General features: G+C 35.4%; 1 protein-coding gene across 1 annotated transcript; it reads left to right on the plus strand.

The window, feature by feature from the left end:
* Nucleotides 1-16,034: 16,034 nt before the first annotated feature.
* LOC122307936 (vesicle-associated membrane protein 711-like) lies at nt 16,035-19,231 on the plus strand. The gene is made up of 4 exons (XM_043121069.1): nt 16,035-16,457; nt 17,510-17,700; nt 18,137-18,300; nt 18,942-19,231. Exons 1-4 carry the CDS (start codon nt 16,238-16,240, stop codon nt 19,030-19,032), a joined length of 666 nt encoding a protein of 221 aa, XP_042977003.1. The 5' UTR covers nt 16,035-16,237; the 3' UTR covers nt 19,033-19,231.
* The last annotated feature ends 1,041 nt before the right edge of the window (nt 19,232-20,272 follow it).

Below are 20,272 nucleotides of genomic sequence, written 5' to 3' on the forward strand. Positions count from 1 at the left end.
ATCTTGTTTTTATCCATATTGAAGAAGGCCATACAACCACTGCGAGGTAATATTAATTAATGTTATCAAGAAGAATGATCCCCGCCTAAGGCGAGCAAGCAATAGACTAAATAAATAAGAACTGCAGAAAAAAAATAGAAAACTACTGCATGGAGAGGAGAGCCCCCATAGAAAAGTACTATGTAGAAGTACACGAGACCAAAGCTACTGCATGGAGAGGAGAGCCCCCATTATGGGGATAAAGAACATATGAAAGATGTATCCATCTTCTTGGTTAACTCCCACCGCAAGAACTGCACCATATGTTAGAAAATGAGCTAAGAGAATTGTTGGGGACCCAATTCGTGGGTAAAAACAGATATTTCCATTTCAAAGATACGGGCAAAGCTGCCCCTGTTATTTATTTTTGGGCCCTGACCATCTTATCTTTTCTTCTTATTCTTCTTCTTATTCTTCCTTATCTGTTATTATTTTTGAGCTTATAATAATCTTGCTTTCTAGACATAAAACTATTGGGTACGTACTTATAGAATATGAATAATATGGTTGCTGGATTTATACATAGATTTTATAAACAAGTGTCAGTTCTGGGACTGTTAGCACAGATGACTTTTCTCATATTACCTTTACTTTTCTCATTTTGATTTTTCAAGCATACACAACACAAAAAACTAAATCAGTTAGAATATATTACACATTAAGGTATTTGTTTGGATGAATCATGTATACAAAAGTTAAGACAAAATCAACTTTCACATGTACAGAATTTTGCTATTACATTTTAAGTATTTTGATTTTTTTTTCCCCTTCCCACCAAACATTTCTACTGACAAAGATATATACCACAATCCTCTGCATCAATAGGCAGTGCATACATCTAAATGTAAAGGGCTTTGCTAGAAGAACGCTCTGTTTTGGGGGAGTTTAATGGAGTGGTTGAATTGTGTGAATAAGGAGAGGGTATTGACAAAATCAAAACTTTCAGACAAAAATTTCAGGGCCTAGCTAGCTTTTCTGTTTCATCTAAAATTCCAAGCTCACCAACACTACTGAAAGAGTTATTGTTGCTTTGATTTAAAGAACCATTCAAAGTTGGACAGATTTTTTGTTATATGTTAAGGTCTTGGCATAGAACACAGGAAGTTAAAAGTTTATCCTGGTAACACAATTTCATTTGCATATTTATATTTTAAATCTCCTAAACTGCCCATCCACTAGAAACCAAGCAAAGAGGACAAACATTTTCCAGAATAATGTAATAATGCCACAGAAAACATTACAACCTGAGTTCGCCAGAAAATAGCATATTTAGGCATTGCATATGCATTTACATGTGTATTTGTAGGAATGAAGCACCATAGTCGCAGGCCAATCGTACAGGATTCGAACCAAATCCTTGAATACCTTCTGCGATTTTTTCCCCTTAGTTAAGCAAACAAGACAATCCATATGGCAAAATCACGAGACTACATTTTCAAATCAAAGACAAAAAAGCAAAACAACTAAACTCTTTACATCTATCAACCCCAAAGTTACAACCGAATCGAGCGAGAGTAATGTGCGGCACAGAGAAACGAATGAGAGTTAGAGAGAGAGAGAGAGAGAGAGAGAGAGAGAGAGAGAGAGAGAGAGAGAGAGAGTGATGGAGCATAAAAGAAACTCACCGACGAGAAGACGGTGGCGACAACACGGCGAGAAGACAGCGGCGCTAGCAAGGAACAAAAACCCCTGTGTAGAACCGGAGAGAGAGAGAGAGAGAGAGAGAGAGAGAGAGAGAGAGAGAGAGAGAGAGAGAGAGAGAGAGAGAGAGAGAGGAAAAATGGGGTCCCGCGTGGGAAAATAAGAAGCGGGAGGATTTAAGGGTAGAAAAGTTATTAAGGCGAATTAAAGTCGCCTTAATAAATCAAAAAGTCGCCGTAACATATATATGTAACGGCAAGAAAGTTATTATGACGATATTGAATTATAAAAACAACTTATTTGCGGCTATACTTATTCCGGCGCACTAAACTCGCCGAAAATAACTGATTTTCCCAGTTACTTTCAAAGTTGACACAAACATTTTTCCCAAATTTAAAAACAGGCTTTTCGCGACCATAATTCCATCGTCGGAAATAAAAAAAGCCGCAAATAGTATTTTTTCTTGTAGTGACCCCGCCAGTGGACGTAGGCTCACATTGAGCTGAACTACTTAAATCTTCGCGTTCTTTGTGTGCTTGTTGTTTATTTTGTTGCTTTCGCTATTATTTACTTCAACTTACCTTTTGTTTATTCGGTCCATTCCCAACAGTTTATTATATTTTTGTAAAAATTTATAAAAGTTATATAATGATGAGATGTGATAGGTAGAGAGCCATTCTCAAATATCCAAACCGAACCTTAATTAGCTCTTTGCTACGAATTGAGTACTAGTACTTGTTAGGTTATTGTGGAGACTTGAGAGAAAATTTTAATAGTTTGGGGATTAAATATTAAAAAGAGTGGTAAATCAAAGTAAACATACGCTTTAATTTGTTTGTTGCAAAAGAACTTTTACTAGAACTTTTCCACCCTCCGATTTACCCATGCATGCTTAGAGTAAGCTACGTACATACGTTAGAAATTAGAATTTAGAACTGAGCTCGAAAGGGTGCTATACTACAACAAAAATAGGTTTTAGTGACAGATGAAACTGTCACAAGAAATGGAAAAAACGTCACGAAATATATTTGGTGACGGTTTTAGACCGTCACCACCACTGTCACGTAATGTGCGTCACGGATTACATTTGGTGACAGTTTACTGTACAAGCGTCACTAAAAATATTTTTAGTGACGGTTGGGGATGTGCCGTTTGAAGTAACGTTCGAACGTATTATTTTCTGTGACGGTTAGAATCTGTCACAGAATATAACGTTCGAACTTAAAATTACACGTTCGAACGTAAAAAAGACGAGCTGACATCCGAACGAGAAAAGGTAACGTTTGTTGATTATAGTTCGGACGTATAATGTAAACGTTCGAACGTTTATACGTGCGAACGTTACGTTCGAATCTCGATTCCAACGAAAATGAAATAATGTCCGAACGTTTGTATCATGACGTTCGGACGTTAATTCGAATGTTAAGAGAGTAGTGTTCGAACGTAAAATGTACGTTCGGATGTTTGGAACGTTAAACTTTTTTTACATTCGAACGTTTTTTTTAAACGTTCGAACGTTTTGTTACTATTTTGTATGGTTACGTTCGAACGTATTTTCGAACGTTTAATACTGTTGAAACGTATTTTATTTACATTCGAACGTACATATCAGAAATGCTAAACTCATCCACTTAATAAACAAACCAATTGTTTCATATTACAGTACATATTTCACAACCAATATTGTTTGAAACTGTTTTCAAATTAGATGTTAAAAACGTAATACAGAAATAAAATTCATTTCTTTTTCTTTCCTCGCCCAGCACGATTCTGTTGCAATGACATAACACGCTCCATTTGCAGCATCATCTCCCGCTGCACTTGCTGTTGGACCTCACTACGGATTCTTTCCTCCTGGTCTCTTTGTTGGTCCTGCAAACGCGTCTCTAAATGAGACTGTCGCTCTAAGAGGGACTCCAACTCTTGCTGTCTAGACCTCATATACTCATTCTCGCGTCGTGCAGCTTCTAAATCTTTGGTAAGATTATTAATTTGTGATGTCGATGAGGTTGAGGAAGATGAACCGGAATGCTTGAAAGATCGTCCCAAACCTCTTGCCATACTAGAGTTGGGCCCAAGCACCTGTGAAAAAATGTCCAAATCACTAGGAGAGGAATCCCCAGAAACTGACTGCATCTCCATCATTTTCCCCTGCAGTTTGAAAGATCAAAACACACAATAAGTAACATATTAAAAGAAATACAAATAAAAAATAATTTAATCACATGTTACATAATATAATTCAACAAAAGGAATACCGCTTACATAATTAATTGCAGCTGCAGGATCCATCCACTCACTATGCTCATTAGTGTGAGCAGCAGCATAGACATGAATGAGGGAAAAGTTTTCAGGATCATCACGTTTCTAAGAAAACGACATCATTAGCAATTTGAGAAAGATAGTATTAGTACTTATATAAAAGAATAATAAGAAAAAATATGAATTATTGTGTTTATTAATTACCATTTTTTCAGCAAGACGATGGAATGATCTTGAACCAGCACGATGGTGAATAGTCAGAGCAGATCTATTATTTGCATTTGTAGAACTTAAGTGCTACAAAAATAATTCTCACCGTTAATTGTAATATATGTACATACATATAATATAAACAACAAATATAAATGTAAATAATTATAGAAAATAAATCTAGAATACCTGATATTCTGGAGAGGCAAAAAGATCACAACACTTTATCCAGTCGTCTAATTTCATCTGCTGGAAAGGGGACTGTGCAGCCTCTTCAAACGTCTCAAATTTCTTGAAATGGTCGTGACATCGTCCCTTGTGACGTCGGAATAGTGTAGCCATTAACTCATTCACAGTTCTCAAATCCTCGCTACGACCAAAGTCGAGGTCAAATTCATCCTAATTATAAATTAATTACGTTAAAAATAAAATAAACTAATGTAGGTGAAAAAAATGATATAATAAGTAAACTCACCAGCACACGACTTCGAATGTGTTCCTTAATCTCATTCGGCACATCTCTCCAGGAGCGCACATAAAATGGAGCGTAAGCTCGAATTACTGTGCCAATATAGGAGGAAAGCGCTGCTGCACTATCATTCACTCCTCCAGTGGAATTATCAGGAATTGTGATTTTCAGTTTACCATGCCTTCGATTTTTCTCAAGTGAGATGCCGCGTGTATAGCCACGACCACGACGAGCCAATTGTTCATCAACTAATAGATAATAGTATAATTTTGAAGGTTATATATATTATTTATTGAAACAAACATCTTGATTATATATAGTATTAACGTAAACATTCCTTACCGGTAGGTGTCGATTGTGCATCGTTCTCTGTAATGTTAACTTCATCTTCGGGAACGGACTCCTCAGGTGGGGAGTCCTCAATGGGTTCAGGACTTGGACTCGGTGGAGGAGGCACATTTCTCCTTTGTCTTTTTGGCGGCATACTTGGAAATGATTATATATAACAAAAAAATATTATTAGAATAAATTTATATTTATTATAAAATTCTATAATGGCTGTATATGAATAAACTTTTTAGTACTTTTAGTCTTCATCTTCGGATGTATTTTCCATGTTTGTTTCAGAATCTCTTTGTATAACATCTTCGTCATCATCATCAAGCTCTTGTTCGTCATCCTTATCCACTTCCCCCCCGGATTCTTGTTCGTCTTCTTCTTCTGACTCTTCTTCTGTACTTTTCTCACTTTCTTCAATTGAGTGATAATTTAATGAAGACGGGTCGAGATGGATGAGTGGGACGTCATCTCTACATAAGGGGAGCAACTCGAGTGCACCGAGGTCAACAAATAAGTTAATACCCCCTCCTCCATCTTCCTGGTAGGCCTCTACATTTAGAGTGTCATCTTCATCTCCACTATTATCGTAATCTGCACTCGTTCCTACTTCATATATATTTCGAGGGACAAATTTTTGTACAACTCGCCAAGTTATCTCTCCACTATCTTCATCAGCACTTTTCATTGGATCAATCAAGTAATAGATTTGAGTAGCTTGACAAGCCAGTACGAATGGATCATCTTCGTACCATTTAGATGCAGTATTGACACTCGTAAAATGATTATCCCTATATATCGAATCCCGACCACCGCCTAGATCCCACCAATCACATTTAAAGACATATGTTATAGACCCACCCAGATATTTCAATCCGATAATATCACGAACGACACCATAATAATCAATATCATCTGTTCCATGACTCCCCTCGACCAAGACACCACAGTTTTGAGTTTTTCTATTACGTTCACGGTCCAGAGTATGGAATCTATAACCTCGAACTGTGCATGCAGTGTATCGAAGTGCTCTGTTTGATGGACCACGGGCCAATGCATACAATTCAAAAGAGACTGATCCGGGATCACGAGCACGTTGTTCCAATATCTAACAATTTAAATAATGTCATTTATTAAATATTAGCTAGAGTTAAAACTTTCATCATGTAACATATAGTATAGAGTTTAGTTCATACACGTTGTTCAAACCATCCAGAAAATTCTGACTCGTGTCTTGCCACTATATCCTCGACGCCTTCCATCTTAAGTTTGTCCATGTGCTCACTGTATAGTATAAGTTATCATATTATTTTACATAACAATAGTTAAAGTTGTATATAATCTTTAAAATTATTTAAACCTTGTACAACGACATACCTGAGATAGTGATCAATCTCCTGACAATTATTTAGTACGTACCACCGAACTTTACCCAACTCTGTATCAAGTAAATCGTAACCCGTTTGTGCACCCAAAGGTCGTACATTCTGAGAAAACACTGATAGCTCACGAGAAGGCGGAGCAGCAAGATCAGCATTTCGTTCTTGACGAATAAATCGTGTCTCAACACCACGAAGATATAAAGAGCAAAATGTTAACCATTCATCGTGTATATAGGCCTCTGCTATTGAACCCTCAGCTCTGGCTTTATTCCCAACAGTGCGCTTCAGTCGACCTAAATATCTTTCGACTGGATACATCCAACGGAACTGTACTGGTCCACCCAACATGATCTCCCGGGGTAAATGTATTGCTAAATGGACCATGACATCAAAAAATGACGGTGGAAAGATTTGCTCAAATTTACATAGTATAGTAGCAATGTCTTCTTCCAGTTTCTGCAGCATATCTCGCTTCACTACCCGAGCACACAAATCCTTAAAAAACATACACAGTTCAGTTATGGCAACACGTACAGCAGATGTTAGCTTCCCACGAATTCCCACCGGTAATAACTTCTGCAAAAATACGTGACAGTCATGACTTTTCAATCCACCAATTTTCCAGTCATCATGGCTTACGCATCTACTGATATTTGAAGCATAACCATCTGGCAACTTCACACCTTGCAACCATTTGCAGAAGTCCATCCTCTCCTCCCTTGTCATTGTAAAACATGCATGCGGCATGACCACCCTCTCACCATCCACTCGTAAATGCAAATTATGTTTAATTCCCATTCTCTCAAGATCTTTCCTTGTCTTAATCGTATCTTTCGTCTTTTTATTGATGCTCATTAATGTACCCAGTATATTATCACAAATATTCTTCTCAATATGCATTACATCCAAACTATGTCGCAACATGCAGGACGACCAATACGGCAAGTCAAAAAAAATACTACGCTTTGTCCAATTCAATTCTGCTATGCCTCGTTTTCTCTTGTTCTTTCCCCGACCTTTGCCAAAATTGTTCGCTGCCACATGTACCAATTGTTCCAGGATCTCTTCCCCAGACAACTCATTTGGCGCAATTCTATCTTCTACACGTCCATCAAACTTAGCGGATTCTGTTCTCCATGCATGATTTGTTGGTAGATAACGTCGATGACCCATGAAACACAACTTTTGAGAATATTTTAACCACTCACTAGTAGTTTCTTTATTACACGTCGGACAAGCTAACTTTCCTTTAGTACTCCAGCCGGAAAGATTCCCATATGCCGGAAAGTCATTTATCGTCCACATTACCGCAGCATGCATCTGAAAAGTTGTTGATGTGGATGCATCATAAGTTCTGACGCCTGCTTCCCATAACTCTTTCAACTCTTCAATCAACGGCTGCAAATATACGTCAATGTCATTCCCAGGTGATCTCGGGCCGGGGATAAGCAAAGTTAACAAAAAGTTGGGCGCCTTCATGCACCTCCATGGTGGAAGATTGTACGGAATCAACACTACAGGCCAAGTGCTATAACTTGTACTCATATTTCCAAAAGGGTTGAATCCATCAGTTGTGAGTCCGAGACGCACGTTCCTTGCTTCTATCCCAAACTCTGGATACTGATTATCGAAAGATTGCCACGCAAGTGAGTCAGCCGGGTGCCTCATAAATCCATCATTTTGAACTCTTTTCTCTTTGTGCCACTTCATATCGTGAGCTATTTTCTTACACATGTATAATCTTTGCAATCGGGGTTTCAATGGGAAATATCGCAATACTTTAACCGGAACGCTTTTCTTATCCTTCCACCTCGACTCTCCGCATACAGGACATGCTTGTTTCTCCTCGTTCTCATTCCAAAATAAAACACAATCATTCTTGCACGCATGTATGGACTTATACTCAAATCCTAATCCCTTTCTCAACTGTTTCGCTTCATAAAAGTTCTTCGGCAATGCAGATCCTTCGGGAAGCACTTCGTTAAATAAGTCTAATACCATGTTAATTGCTTTGGTTGACATTCCACACAATGATTTTATGTGAAGCAACCGCACAATAAACGACATTTTAGAATGTTTTGTACAACCTGGATAAAGCTCACGCTTTGCATCTTCCCACATTGCTGGAAAATTATCTGACTCATTCCGTCCCCCACTTGAGCCATTGTCATCAACCTCATCCATAAACATCCCAGCTCCAATGTCACTCAACATCTCCTCCATCTCATCTCGCTCATAATCATCATCCACGTTGTGCAAATTTTCCCGCTGACTGAATAAGTCATCCGCTGATTCAGCATACGGCTCACCATGCAGTACCCATCGAGTATAGCCCAAATCCATACCGTTCACAAATATATGACTTTCAGCTTCATCCAATCTTATCGCACACAAATTTTTACAACCTCGACATGGACACTTAATGTAACCACGACTATCAGCAGAGGCCTTTGCAAAATCAATGAAGACCCTTACTCCACGCGCATAGGGTATGTAATCTTTTCCAAGTCTATCGCGTAGACGCATCCAACTTTTATCCATTTCTAAAAACATCTAATTTTTTAGTAATTAAGGTAAAGTTAAATACACATGCATGTCATGATACATAATGTTCAAAGTACTCTTTCTCAAGGTAGTTGGTCCTATCCCATTCGAGATTATATTCTCCATATTGCACAAGTCTCGTCACTCTACTACTTTGAACGTTAGTAAAAATTTCGGCAGCACTTCCCCATAGTTCTCCAAGTATACATGTTCACATATAGGGATTATGACCCTAAGAACAGTATACCCGAAGAACAAATGAGGAAGACACCGAAACTTCATACTAAACGTTCAAAGTAGGAATAACGTTTATGTGCAATACGGATAATATAATCTCAAACTGTCCACACTGGACAATTCAGGAATTAATGTACACCTAAATGTACACTAATTCCCAAACGGGTCTAAGGTTATTTATGCAATGTTATACAATATCTAACAAAAAAGTCTACAAATAAATTAGCGCACATTGTTTGAATTATCCCGATGTACTAATAATATTTATATTATTAATGATTGATAACACTTAGAAATTATTTATAAACTTATGTAATTCCTAAGTTATTATATTATATGTCATTTATCAGCTATATAATATATAACACTACTATAAAATATCTTATAATTACTATTATAAGTTACTGATAACACTTATATTTTATTTGTTATTATATAGCATAAAATAACAAATTTTACTTATTTATTTCATATTTAATATAATATATAGCAAATTAGATTATAATTACTAGTTATACTATATATTGATAACACTTAATTGTTATAAGTTATTATATAATATGTACCAATTATTGCCAAAATTATTATAATTTTTATAATAATTTTTATAATTAAATAAGTAATTATTATTATAATTACTTATCTATTTCTTAGTAATCATTTTTTAATACTATACATTACATGATAATTATTATTATGGATTAATACTAATATACCCTATACTATATATTATTAGATAAAATATTTAGGATCATCAAGCTATTAGATTTTTAGGAATTATTATTTTATAATACTTATTTATATTATAATTTTAGTAATTCGATTTTTCTGCTATATACTATATAGTTATGCCTTATAATTGACACTTAGTAATATATGATAATTTATTATATTAGTTATTTAACTAATTATATATATAATAGTTTTAATTGTAATATTATAATTTATAATTATGGTTATTAATAATTCATCTCCATAATTTTTATTCTTACACAAATAATCACACTATTTATCTAACAAATAAATTGTTATATATATTCTTTTATCACAACAAATTACTAAAATAGACACATAAACTAACAAATAATTATTATTCAAAAACATACACTATACTAAAACATTATCACATTAAGAATAAACATATTCAATAACAATAATTTTTCTTTTTAATTCATCCAAACAACACAATCTATATCACAAATTAAATCCACAATAAAATGTAACAATATAGTTTAGTATATATACCTTGTGCTTTAAATAAATTCTTCTTCAAAAATCACAACTTCTCAACAATTCACAACAAATGATCCTTCAAAAAATACACAATACTAGTTAGTTAAATATATATGAAATAAAACATTGAAATTATCATGTATATTACAAATAAAAAATGAGAAATATTATTTACCTTAATGCTTAAAACAATATTTCTAGAAAACTCTCTCTCACTATAACCCTCCACTTCTTCTTCACTTCTTCTCTTCTCTTCCCAGCTCCCTCTCTCTAAAACTCTCTCAGTCTCTCACTCTAACACGCACGGAGGAAAGCAGAAATGAATCTGCTTTCCCGTGCGTGAAAGTTTTATTTTCTGCTTGTTATGCAATTAACGTTCGGACGTTCATTAAAGTACGTTCGAACGTTTCATTTTACGTGCGAACGTTTAAGCATAAACGTCCGAACGTACAATAGTCCCGCCCACAAAATATATAATACGTTCGCACGTATTATTGTCATTCCTACGTATTCGTCAGTAACATTCGAACGTTTATATAGTACGTTCGAACGTACTGTGGAAATTTGGTTTAAGCGGGAAATTTCCCTCCGAATTTATTATAACGTCCGAACGTTTCACATGAACGTTCGAACGTAAAAATTATTATTTACATATTAAAATTTAGTATATTCCTCATAATATATTTATATATTAAATTATAAATTATAAAATATTAATTAATAAATAATTTGTACCAATTATAATATATATAACATAAGTATAATATAAGAACGTACTACATATATATTATAACCTTATATTAACTAATAATATAAAATATATATTATATTATAACTATAATATAATAAGTATATTATATATTATAGTTATAACAAGTATATTATAATATATTATATAGTACAAAAATTGTATATTATCCTAGTAATTAGTATAGTATACTTTAATATAGTATATCTAATAACTATATTAAAGTAATATAGTTATTAGATAATATAGTATAAATATTATATAATATATTATCTATATTATAGTCTATAATATAGTATTATTATTTATATAATATATTATCTATATTGTAGTCTATAATATAGTATAAGTAGTATATAGTATGTTAAACATACGTAATAACTATATAATATCGTATAATATTATATATAGTAAATATATAATAGATATAATATAGTACTAGTACTATGTTATATATACTACTTGTATATAATATAGTATATATACTACAAATATCGTAATATATAGTATACTATACATTACTATACATATATATATACTATATATATTATATACTATATATTACTATAGTTAATATATTACTATATATTATATAGTAGTATATAATGTTAATATATATAGTACATACTATAGTTATTATATAGATACTATAGTATATTAACTATAGTATTGGATAAATAAATAACTATATAATACTACTATATAATATATACTATATAATATTAACATTATATACTACTATATAATATATACTATATATATAAACATATTAAATAGTATTAAATATATATATATTAATATTATTACAATAATATACAATAATATTATATAAGTATACACTAGATATAATATAATATATTAGTATATATAATATAATATATTAGTATATATAATATAATATATCATAACATACGTATATATACTATATCTATATACGTATATAATATAGTATACTATATTACTATATACTATATAATATAGGTTTCAATAATACGTATATAACACTATATACGTATTAAAACTACATACTATATAACAGTATATAGTATACACTATATAGTATATAGTGTAATATACTATATACTATATAGTATACACTATATACACGTACAACAGTATATAGTATACGCTATATACACTATTAACACTATATACTATATAATATACGTATATTATACGTATATAATATTATACATTATATGATATATAATATTACCTATCATATTATATAGTAATATATAGGTAATATAATATATATTATAATAATATATTATATAATATATATAATATAATATATAGTATAAAAACGTTCGAATGTTATAACTAAAACGTTCGGACGTTTTGATTGACGTCCGAACATATACGTTATACGTTCGCATGTTAACACAACGTCCGAACGTAAAAGTTATACGTTCGCACGTTTGATTCAACGTCCGAACGTAATCTACATAACGTTCGCATGTACATTTAACGTTCGAACGTTAATTAATTAACGTTCGAATGTTAACTGTATATAAGGCCAGGCACGACGGTTTCCAGGCCGTAACTTGTACGAAACCGGCCACCGAACTCAAACTCTCTCTTCCTCTCCGCCACGCAAGCCGCCGCAACCGTCGCCATCCTCCACCGCAACCGTCACTAAAAGGTAATGTGCCCTCTCCCTCTTCTATTTCCTTGCTTTTAATCGGTGGGTTTCAAAAATTCGAAACCCACCGTACCCGGTTATAAAACTTGCATTTTCGGCCACCATTCGCAGTAAATTGATAAAATAGGACCGTAGAAACATTCCCCACTGTATATAAATGCTTATTTTGGTTGTTTGTGGCTTCGAAACATGCGTTTCGAAGCTTTCGGTAATGGCTGAGTCGACTCAGCGATTACGTGTCGTAACGTTCGGACGTCACGACACAACGTCCGAACGTGCGACCTTTGGTATTCTTTACGTTCGCACGTTATATTGTAACGTGCGAACGTATTAGTTTCACGTGCGAACGTTTTTATCCAACGCTTTAACAGAACGTTGGATAAAAACGTTCGAACGTAAACCGTTGGTATTCTTCGGCTAGTAAGAATGTCCGAACGTATGACGGTTCAAATTCATTACGTCCGAACGTTTAGATAATACGTCCGGACGTAATGAACTCATTCGCACGTTTTTATCGAACGTTTGAATGAAACGTTCGATAAAAACGTCCTGTACGTATCATCTTTTTGTCGAACGTATCCTGACTAACGTGCGAACGTTCCTTCAATAACGTTCGAACGTTTCCTGTTAAAATATTTTTATATTGTTCCTTTTAAGTATTATTATTTTATATATTGAAAAAGTGAAATTATTTCAAAGTTTTACTGGCGAAATTATGTAAATTTATAATAGATGATATTTTAATTTTCTGTATAATCCATATATGTCATAATACGTATGTATCTGTGATTATAATCATTTTTTTTAAATGTTACAATTTATATATTTTTTTTAATTTTCAGGATATGGCTCAGTATATGACGACAAGGAAGCGAGGGAGGGATGGAGGCAATCCGGACATTGCTCGACTGGGGGCACGAACTGTTATGGGGGAACGAGAAATTCTCATTAATGAGTTTGATGAGCTCAGCTGGGAGCAGAAGACGCTGAGAGACGTCTTCGTCACCAGAGGCTGGGGCCCCATATGCACATTGAGGGGAAAGATTTACCCCACAATGGTTCGAGAGTTTTACATTGGGATGGCCACCATGCCTAACGATGCATCATCCCATACTCTCAGTGTACGCGGTGTACAGTTTCAGTTCTCGGCAGATGTTCTCGCTGACTTACTCCAGATTCCGCGTATACTACCTGAGTCGACAGCTGCTCAGGCTGATGACATAGCAGCTGCATTTTCCCCGGGCATATTCGAGGCAGATCCAGCCGCTTCTGCTTCATCTTCGGGCCCTGTTGAGTTTATGCCCAGTCATGAAGAAGATCGACCCGAGGGCGATCCTATTGCTGCTGAGGTTGGTGACGATGAGCGGGACCAGGATTTCTACATCCTCACTGGCACGGACCGCACAAAGCTCGATAGGCCGAACTCCTTCAGCCAGAATCAGCTGCTGCCTTTCTTTCGCATGTTGCACATTTTTGTTGCAACAAATGTAGACCCGGTGGCACATAAGAGCACATTCAGTCGGGCTCGTGCACAGTTCCTGATTGGCTTGGCACGTGGTGAGCCCATTGACTTGCCCCTTGTTATATTTGAGCGGATCCGTTACGAGGCCAGCATCGTTACCACGGATAATCTCCCGTACGGAGTCATCATCAGCCGCTTATTACTAGCCCGGGGAGTGCCACTCCAGGCGGAGGAGATGGTGATAAACCAGATGAGCCCTATCGACATAACCACACACCGCCGGAGCATTGCACAGGGGAGAGGCTCAGCTCGGCGTCAGTCTGGTCCTACGCCAGATCTTGTTCCCCCGACTGAGTCTGGGGCCGATGTTGCTCGCCCGTCGGCGAGTACTAGTCAGCAGCCGGGAGTTACATCTGCTGGGGATGTGCGACCTGCTTGGGTTGATACAATGATGACAGATATGAAGGCGCATATAGACCGACAGATCGATAGACAGATTGCACATATAGATCAGGCTGTCGCACATCTTGCACATCATGTAGATGTGCTAAACAATAAGGTTGAGACATTGACTGAGGAGTTTCGATCTTTTGTAAACCAGCAGTTCTGAAAGTGATTTGTAAAAATTTATCATTCGAACGTTTTTTATTTTCGACATATGTAATGGACACAAATATTTAATGTATGTATTGTGTAGCTTAATTTCTACTCTTAATTTTTTTTAATATAACGTTACTCAACCTTACTATTAAAAAAATATATATTATGGTTAATTTATGTAATTTAACATATAACGTTCGAACTTTATCACATTAACGTTCGAACATTAGCGCTAATATATTCACGTTCGCACGTAATAAGTTAAAACGTTCGAACGTTCGCGCTAAATTTTTTTACGTTCGCACGTAAATATACATAACATTCGAACGTTACTGTGACGTGCGAACGTATTATGTAAAACGTCCGAACGTTTTGAAATTCTTGCCCAACATTTAGTGACAGTTCTCACAAACCGTCACAATAAATACCTTTTAGTCACAGTTTAGAAACCGTCACTATTTATAATCTGTCACTAAAAGCCATATTTGTTGTAGTGGCGCTGTACAGTTGTCATGCATTCAAAAGGTCAGCATATATAGCGCTCACAGATGGAACATGGATAATGTTCTCATTCCTTCTTTTCATGTGTTCTTTCTCGATCGGCTGAGTTGGCAACAGGAGCTTAATTTCTGCGCATAATTAACGCTCCTTTTTTCTTAGGTTATTTCTATGCTAATTTTTTTAATTAGCTCCTACATTTTTATAAAAAAAAAAAAAAAAAAAAACGAAAATTTCTTGTCAAACAACTACGTAATTGGGTAATAATTATTTAATTTTAAAAGGCATGATATTAAATATATAGGCTAATCAAGATTTTTTGCCTGTGAACTATCGCCCCATCCTCATCGATCTATAAACTCAGACAACATGCATGCAGAGTTAATAAAAGGTACGTACGTATGTGAACTGTTTTTAATACACATTGTCATTTTTGTCTGAATACATCGGTATTTTATAATTTATAGAGGTGATATATATTAATTACACTTTAAAAAATTACCTTAATTTTTCAATTAATACCCAAGACAAAAGTTACCAAATTTTGACCATTTATGCTATCAATTAAAAAATATTTGACACCGACTTGCGTATATAATATATATTTTTTTATAAAATTAATAAAATTATATATGGCATGTACTCTTTCCTTTTATATATTTATGATCTTTATATCGGTTAGATTTTAACCAATGAATTAACAGTACATTCCATTCAAAATCCACTCTGTCATGTTCTAAAAATTGAGTGTTCAAATCCAGACGTGTTACGGACTCTCTAATTCCTTCTCCTCCTTTACCTGAACTTCTCTCTAAATTTGTACCTCTTGGCTCTTGTTTTCCGAAACCAACACGCTCTCTGCTCTCTCCCCAAATCCCCGAAACCATAGCCATTAATGTCTGTTGTCTAGTGCTCAATCTCAGGGACGGAGATGGGGATATTGTATGGCATGGTGGCCAGGGGTTACGTGGTGTTGGCGGAGTTCAGCGCCGTGCCGACGAACGCCAGAGACATAGCGAGGCAGGTTCTGGGGAGGGCACAGCAGGGAATCGAAGATAGCAATACCTCCTATTCCCATGATCGTTATATTTTTCACGTGAAAAGGACCGACGGCCTCACCGTTCTTTGCATGGCCGACGACGCCTTTGGACGTAAGATTTTTTTTTTTTTTTCACAGTTTTTTCTCAAGTACTTCTTCTATTCTTGTTTTTGTTCTAGTAGTGTTGGTTTATTTTAAATTCGCAATCGCCCGCAAATAACAACTACGACCATGAGGGCACGAGGAGTGCATGGTATAGTATGAAAAGTTGAATCAAAGACTTCTGGTTCTGATGTGGGCATTCATTTTAATATCCTTTTTATGCTTCTGGTTTAATAAGTAACGCTTTTTTGGTATGGAATTATAGTACTTCTGATGTGATTAAGCTGGCATGAATTTGGATTCAAAGAAGGAAATTAATTTGGAACCTAATTTGGGCATGATTGTGATGTGAGTCTCAAGTATGAAGATAAAGAATAGGATTGCAGTTATCTTTCATTCTTTCGGGACAAGTCTGCATTCATCTCAAATGATTATCAATGTCTCCTGTTTGGCGTATTTCCATTTAAAGGCCATTACATGAAAATACGCCAAACAGGATTCATTGAAGATACATCGAGCTAACATTTGAATGAAAAAGGCATCAGAATGGAAAAATGGTGAAATCACAGACTAATTGGGGTTTAACCATTTAAGGATATCCATGGGTAATTTCCCGGCTGTTTTATATGGTCTCTCGTGAAGGAAATTTCTAAGAAGGGATATTAAAATTTCAACAGGGGCATTGAAGAGAGACTGTTTTCTGGGCATTGTAAATCAAGTAGTTTTCCCTCTGCATTTCTCTATTCTTAAAGAGCTTAATCTAAGAATGGTGAAGGGGTTGAAATCAGGGGCTCCTTTGCTTAGACTTGCTGCTTGCTCCAATTGCAGATGCAGAGTGGTAGGACGATCTCAGGATCTCTTCTTCTCAGATAGTACTGCTCAAGTTGTTCTTTTTGTTGTCATCATTGTTGTTTGCAAATAATGAAAGATTATTTATCAGTATGGAACAAATTGAATGCAGTTTCACCATCAGTTACTTTATAAAAAACAATGCTTTATGTAATATTGTTTATAAATTGTTATGCTTTCATTTAACTCGTGTCCACTAAAAATTACGAACAGGGAGAATCCCGTTTGCATTTCTTGAAGATATCCATCAAAAGTTTGTGAAAACTTATGGGCGTGCGATTCTCTCTGCTCCATTCTATGCCATGAATGAAGAATTCTCAAGAATCTTGAGCCAAGAGATGGACCGTTACTCAAATGATGCAAATGCCGATAGATTAAATCGTTTGAAGGGTGAAATGAGTCAGGTTTGTTCATAAGAAATAAATTATTTTCCCTTCCTAAACTATAGGGTCATGTACCCTCTTTTCTCTCAGTTATGTTTACAAGCCCAAGAGTACTAGATTGCAAGTAGGACTTTATCATCAATCCTGAGCTCCCGCATTTTGCTTTACTTCTACTAAAAAGATATTTATTTATTTATTTTTATCTCTAATGTGGTATCAAATGTTTGAGATTTTTTTTTGTTATTTTTTATTTATTTGTTAATCATGAGAATGATGAAATGATAACGATGAATAACATGATGATTTTTCTTGTTTAGCCTATTCAATCATTCTAGTTTCCAATCATTTTTAAAAGTACTAGGATGCGGCATAGATAGAGTAGTTGATCCTATAATTTGGTAGTTAACGAAGACTAAGTTCTTCCATTTTACTGGCCATCATGTGGTGATCACGAAAGGTGCGAAGCGTCATGATTGATAATATTGAAAAAGTGTTGGAGAAGGGTGACCGTTTGGCATTGCTGGTTGAGAAAACTACGACATTGCAAGGGAACGCAGTTCGCTTCAAAAGGCAATCCCGTCGTTTTAAAAACACTCTATGGTGGAGAAATGTCAAGCTCACGTAAGTAATCGTTCCACTTTCATGCACTGATTATATATATATATATATATGCTATGCATGAAAGGTTTTAAGCCTTGCATTTTCAAGTGTGCCGCGTACAGATGCCACGCAAGTCACCATTATTCATAAAATACCGCTTTTTGGGTTCTAAAATATCCTTAGATTTTAAGTTTTCATGGTACATCATGATGCAGAAACTCTCGTGGAAATGTTACATTTTCATGCGAACAATAAGGTGGGGCCATTTGTTTTTCCTTCCCATTTCTTGCCATGACATTTTCACCCCAAGTACTGTTCCTTTCTTCTATTGCCATTTTTCGGCACTTCTTTTTTTCATTTACTGAGGAGAACATAACTTGCCTTGTCATAAGATCCAGTTTTTACCCTCCATGTCAGTCTTTACACTGAAACAAGAGTTTTTTCCAAAACGCACGACACACATACACACATAGAGTGTACGTGGGCGCTTATAAGATTCCATTCCTGTTTGATCTTCTGCATAACATGGATAGGCTCTATGCATAATCACATACTTCTAGCCTAAATCATGCACGAGTAGATGGATATATACATACTATTTTCAGACATCACGTTACAAATTATCGTACTCAACTTGTCGTGAAATTCCTACTGTGTCGCAGGTTTGCCTTGGTATTTGCTCTCTTGATCATCATCTATGTTGTGCTTGCATTTTTCTGTCGAGGCCCCCTGCTGCCTTCTTGCTTGAAGTAAACAAAGCAATCCTACGTAAAACGAATGTACTTATCCCTTTTTGTAGAGGTTACAATTGCTTGTACATGTGAGCATGCAAGTCCTGGCTTTGTCAACATATATATTGAAGTGGTATACACCGCTAGCTGTGTGAATTTTCCAAAGATCATTTTGAGATGTGAATTTTGGGAGATTCTTAATATTAGATGCAATTTTCTATTTCAATGATGTAGAAAAGTAATATTGTTACTTTCGTATTACATATAATTTTATATGATCAATGAAATAGAAGAAGGAATATTCTTACTCCAATTAGCCCTCTGTCACCCAAAACCTATATATGGCCCTACATTCTCGTCTCCGCCGGTTAGCACCCATCTCATGACTCATAAGGTGGAGCAACCCTCCCTCACCCTGGCCCATTTCTCCCCGGCCCCCAACTTCGTCTTCGTGGCCAGCTCTTTCCTTATCCCATTCAATGAGTATAATGAAGGCGGTCAAATGGACAATGCTTCGCCTGGCCTCCGCCACTTTTTATGTGCCAATTACAAAGCCTTTCTCCTACTTTGATGACCTCCACCCATTATGCCACCCCTACTGTCTTTCATTTGATGGGCACTTGAGTTCCACACATGAAAACCAACCTTCATCGTTATCTAGCTAGCTACGCTCCTTCCTAATTAGTCTCACTCCATTTGAATTGTATATGTGTGTGTATATATATATATATATATTTATATATCGATCTATTCTTTTTTCTTGTTTCTATGCTTTTGTTTTTCTCATTACCTTGCATCATTGAGGGCTTTATCTTGTCGACGTGTGAGACTTACACGCCCCAACACATGTGAGTAGACTCCACACACTCACTTGATATAGCTTAATATGCACTTGTTATAAGCTTCAGTCCCATCCTTTCTACCAATTTTGCACTACAAAAAAATAGCATTTAAACCCGAGCGATCAAACAATTCAATCATCAAGTACGGAAATATGGGCACTTTGCTAACAATAAACAGTCACATGCAATTAGCAATATACTCAATTACCACGCAAATGCTTGTACAAACAAACTTCACAGAGGCCCATCTTCGAAGGCCCTTACTACAAAATTAACAAATTCTTCTTGAGGATCGGTCATAGAAATCATCTTCATTGCATTTCATAATAGTGACAAACTATAGACCATTTCCTAATTGCTTTTTCTGTAGTTTATTATAGGTTACCTCCATTGCCGTGGACATGAAGATTTTCAAGGCCT

The sequence above is a fragment of the Carya illinoinensis genome, chromosome 4, assembly GCF_018687715.1.
Source record: "Carya illinoinensis cultivar Pawnee chromosome 4, C.illinoinensisPawnee_v1, whole genome shotgun sequence".
Classification (NCBI taxonomy): domain Eukaryota; kingdom Viridiplantae; phylum Streptophyta; class Magnoliopsida; order Fagales; family Juglandaceae; genus Carya; species Carya illinoinensis.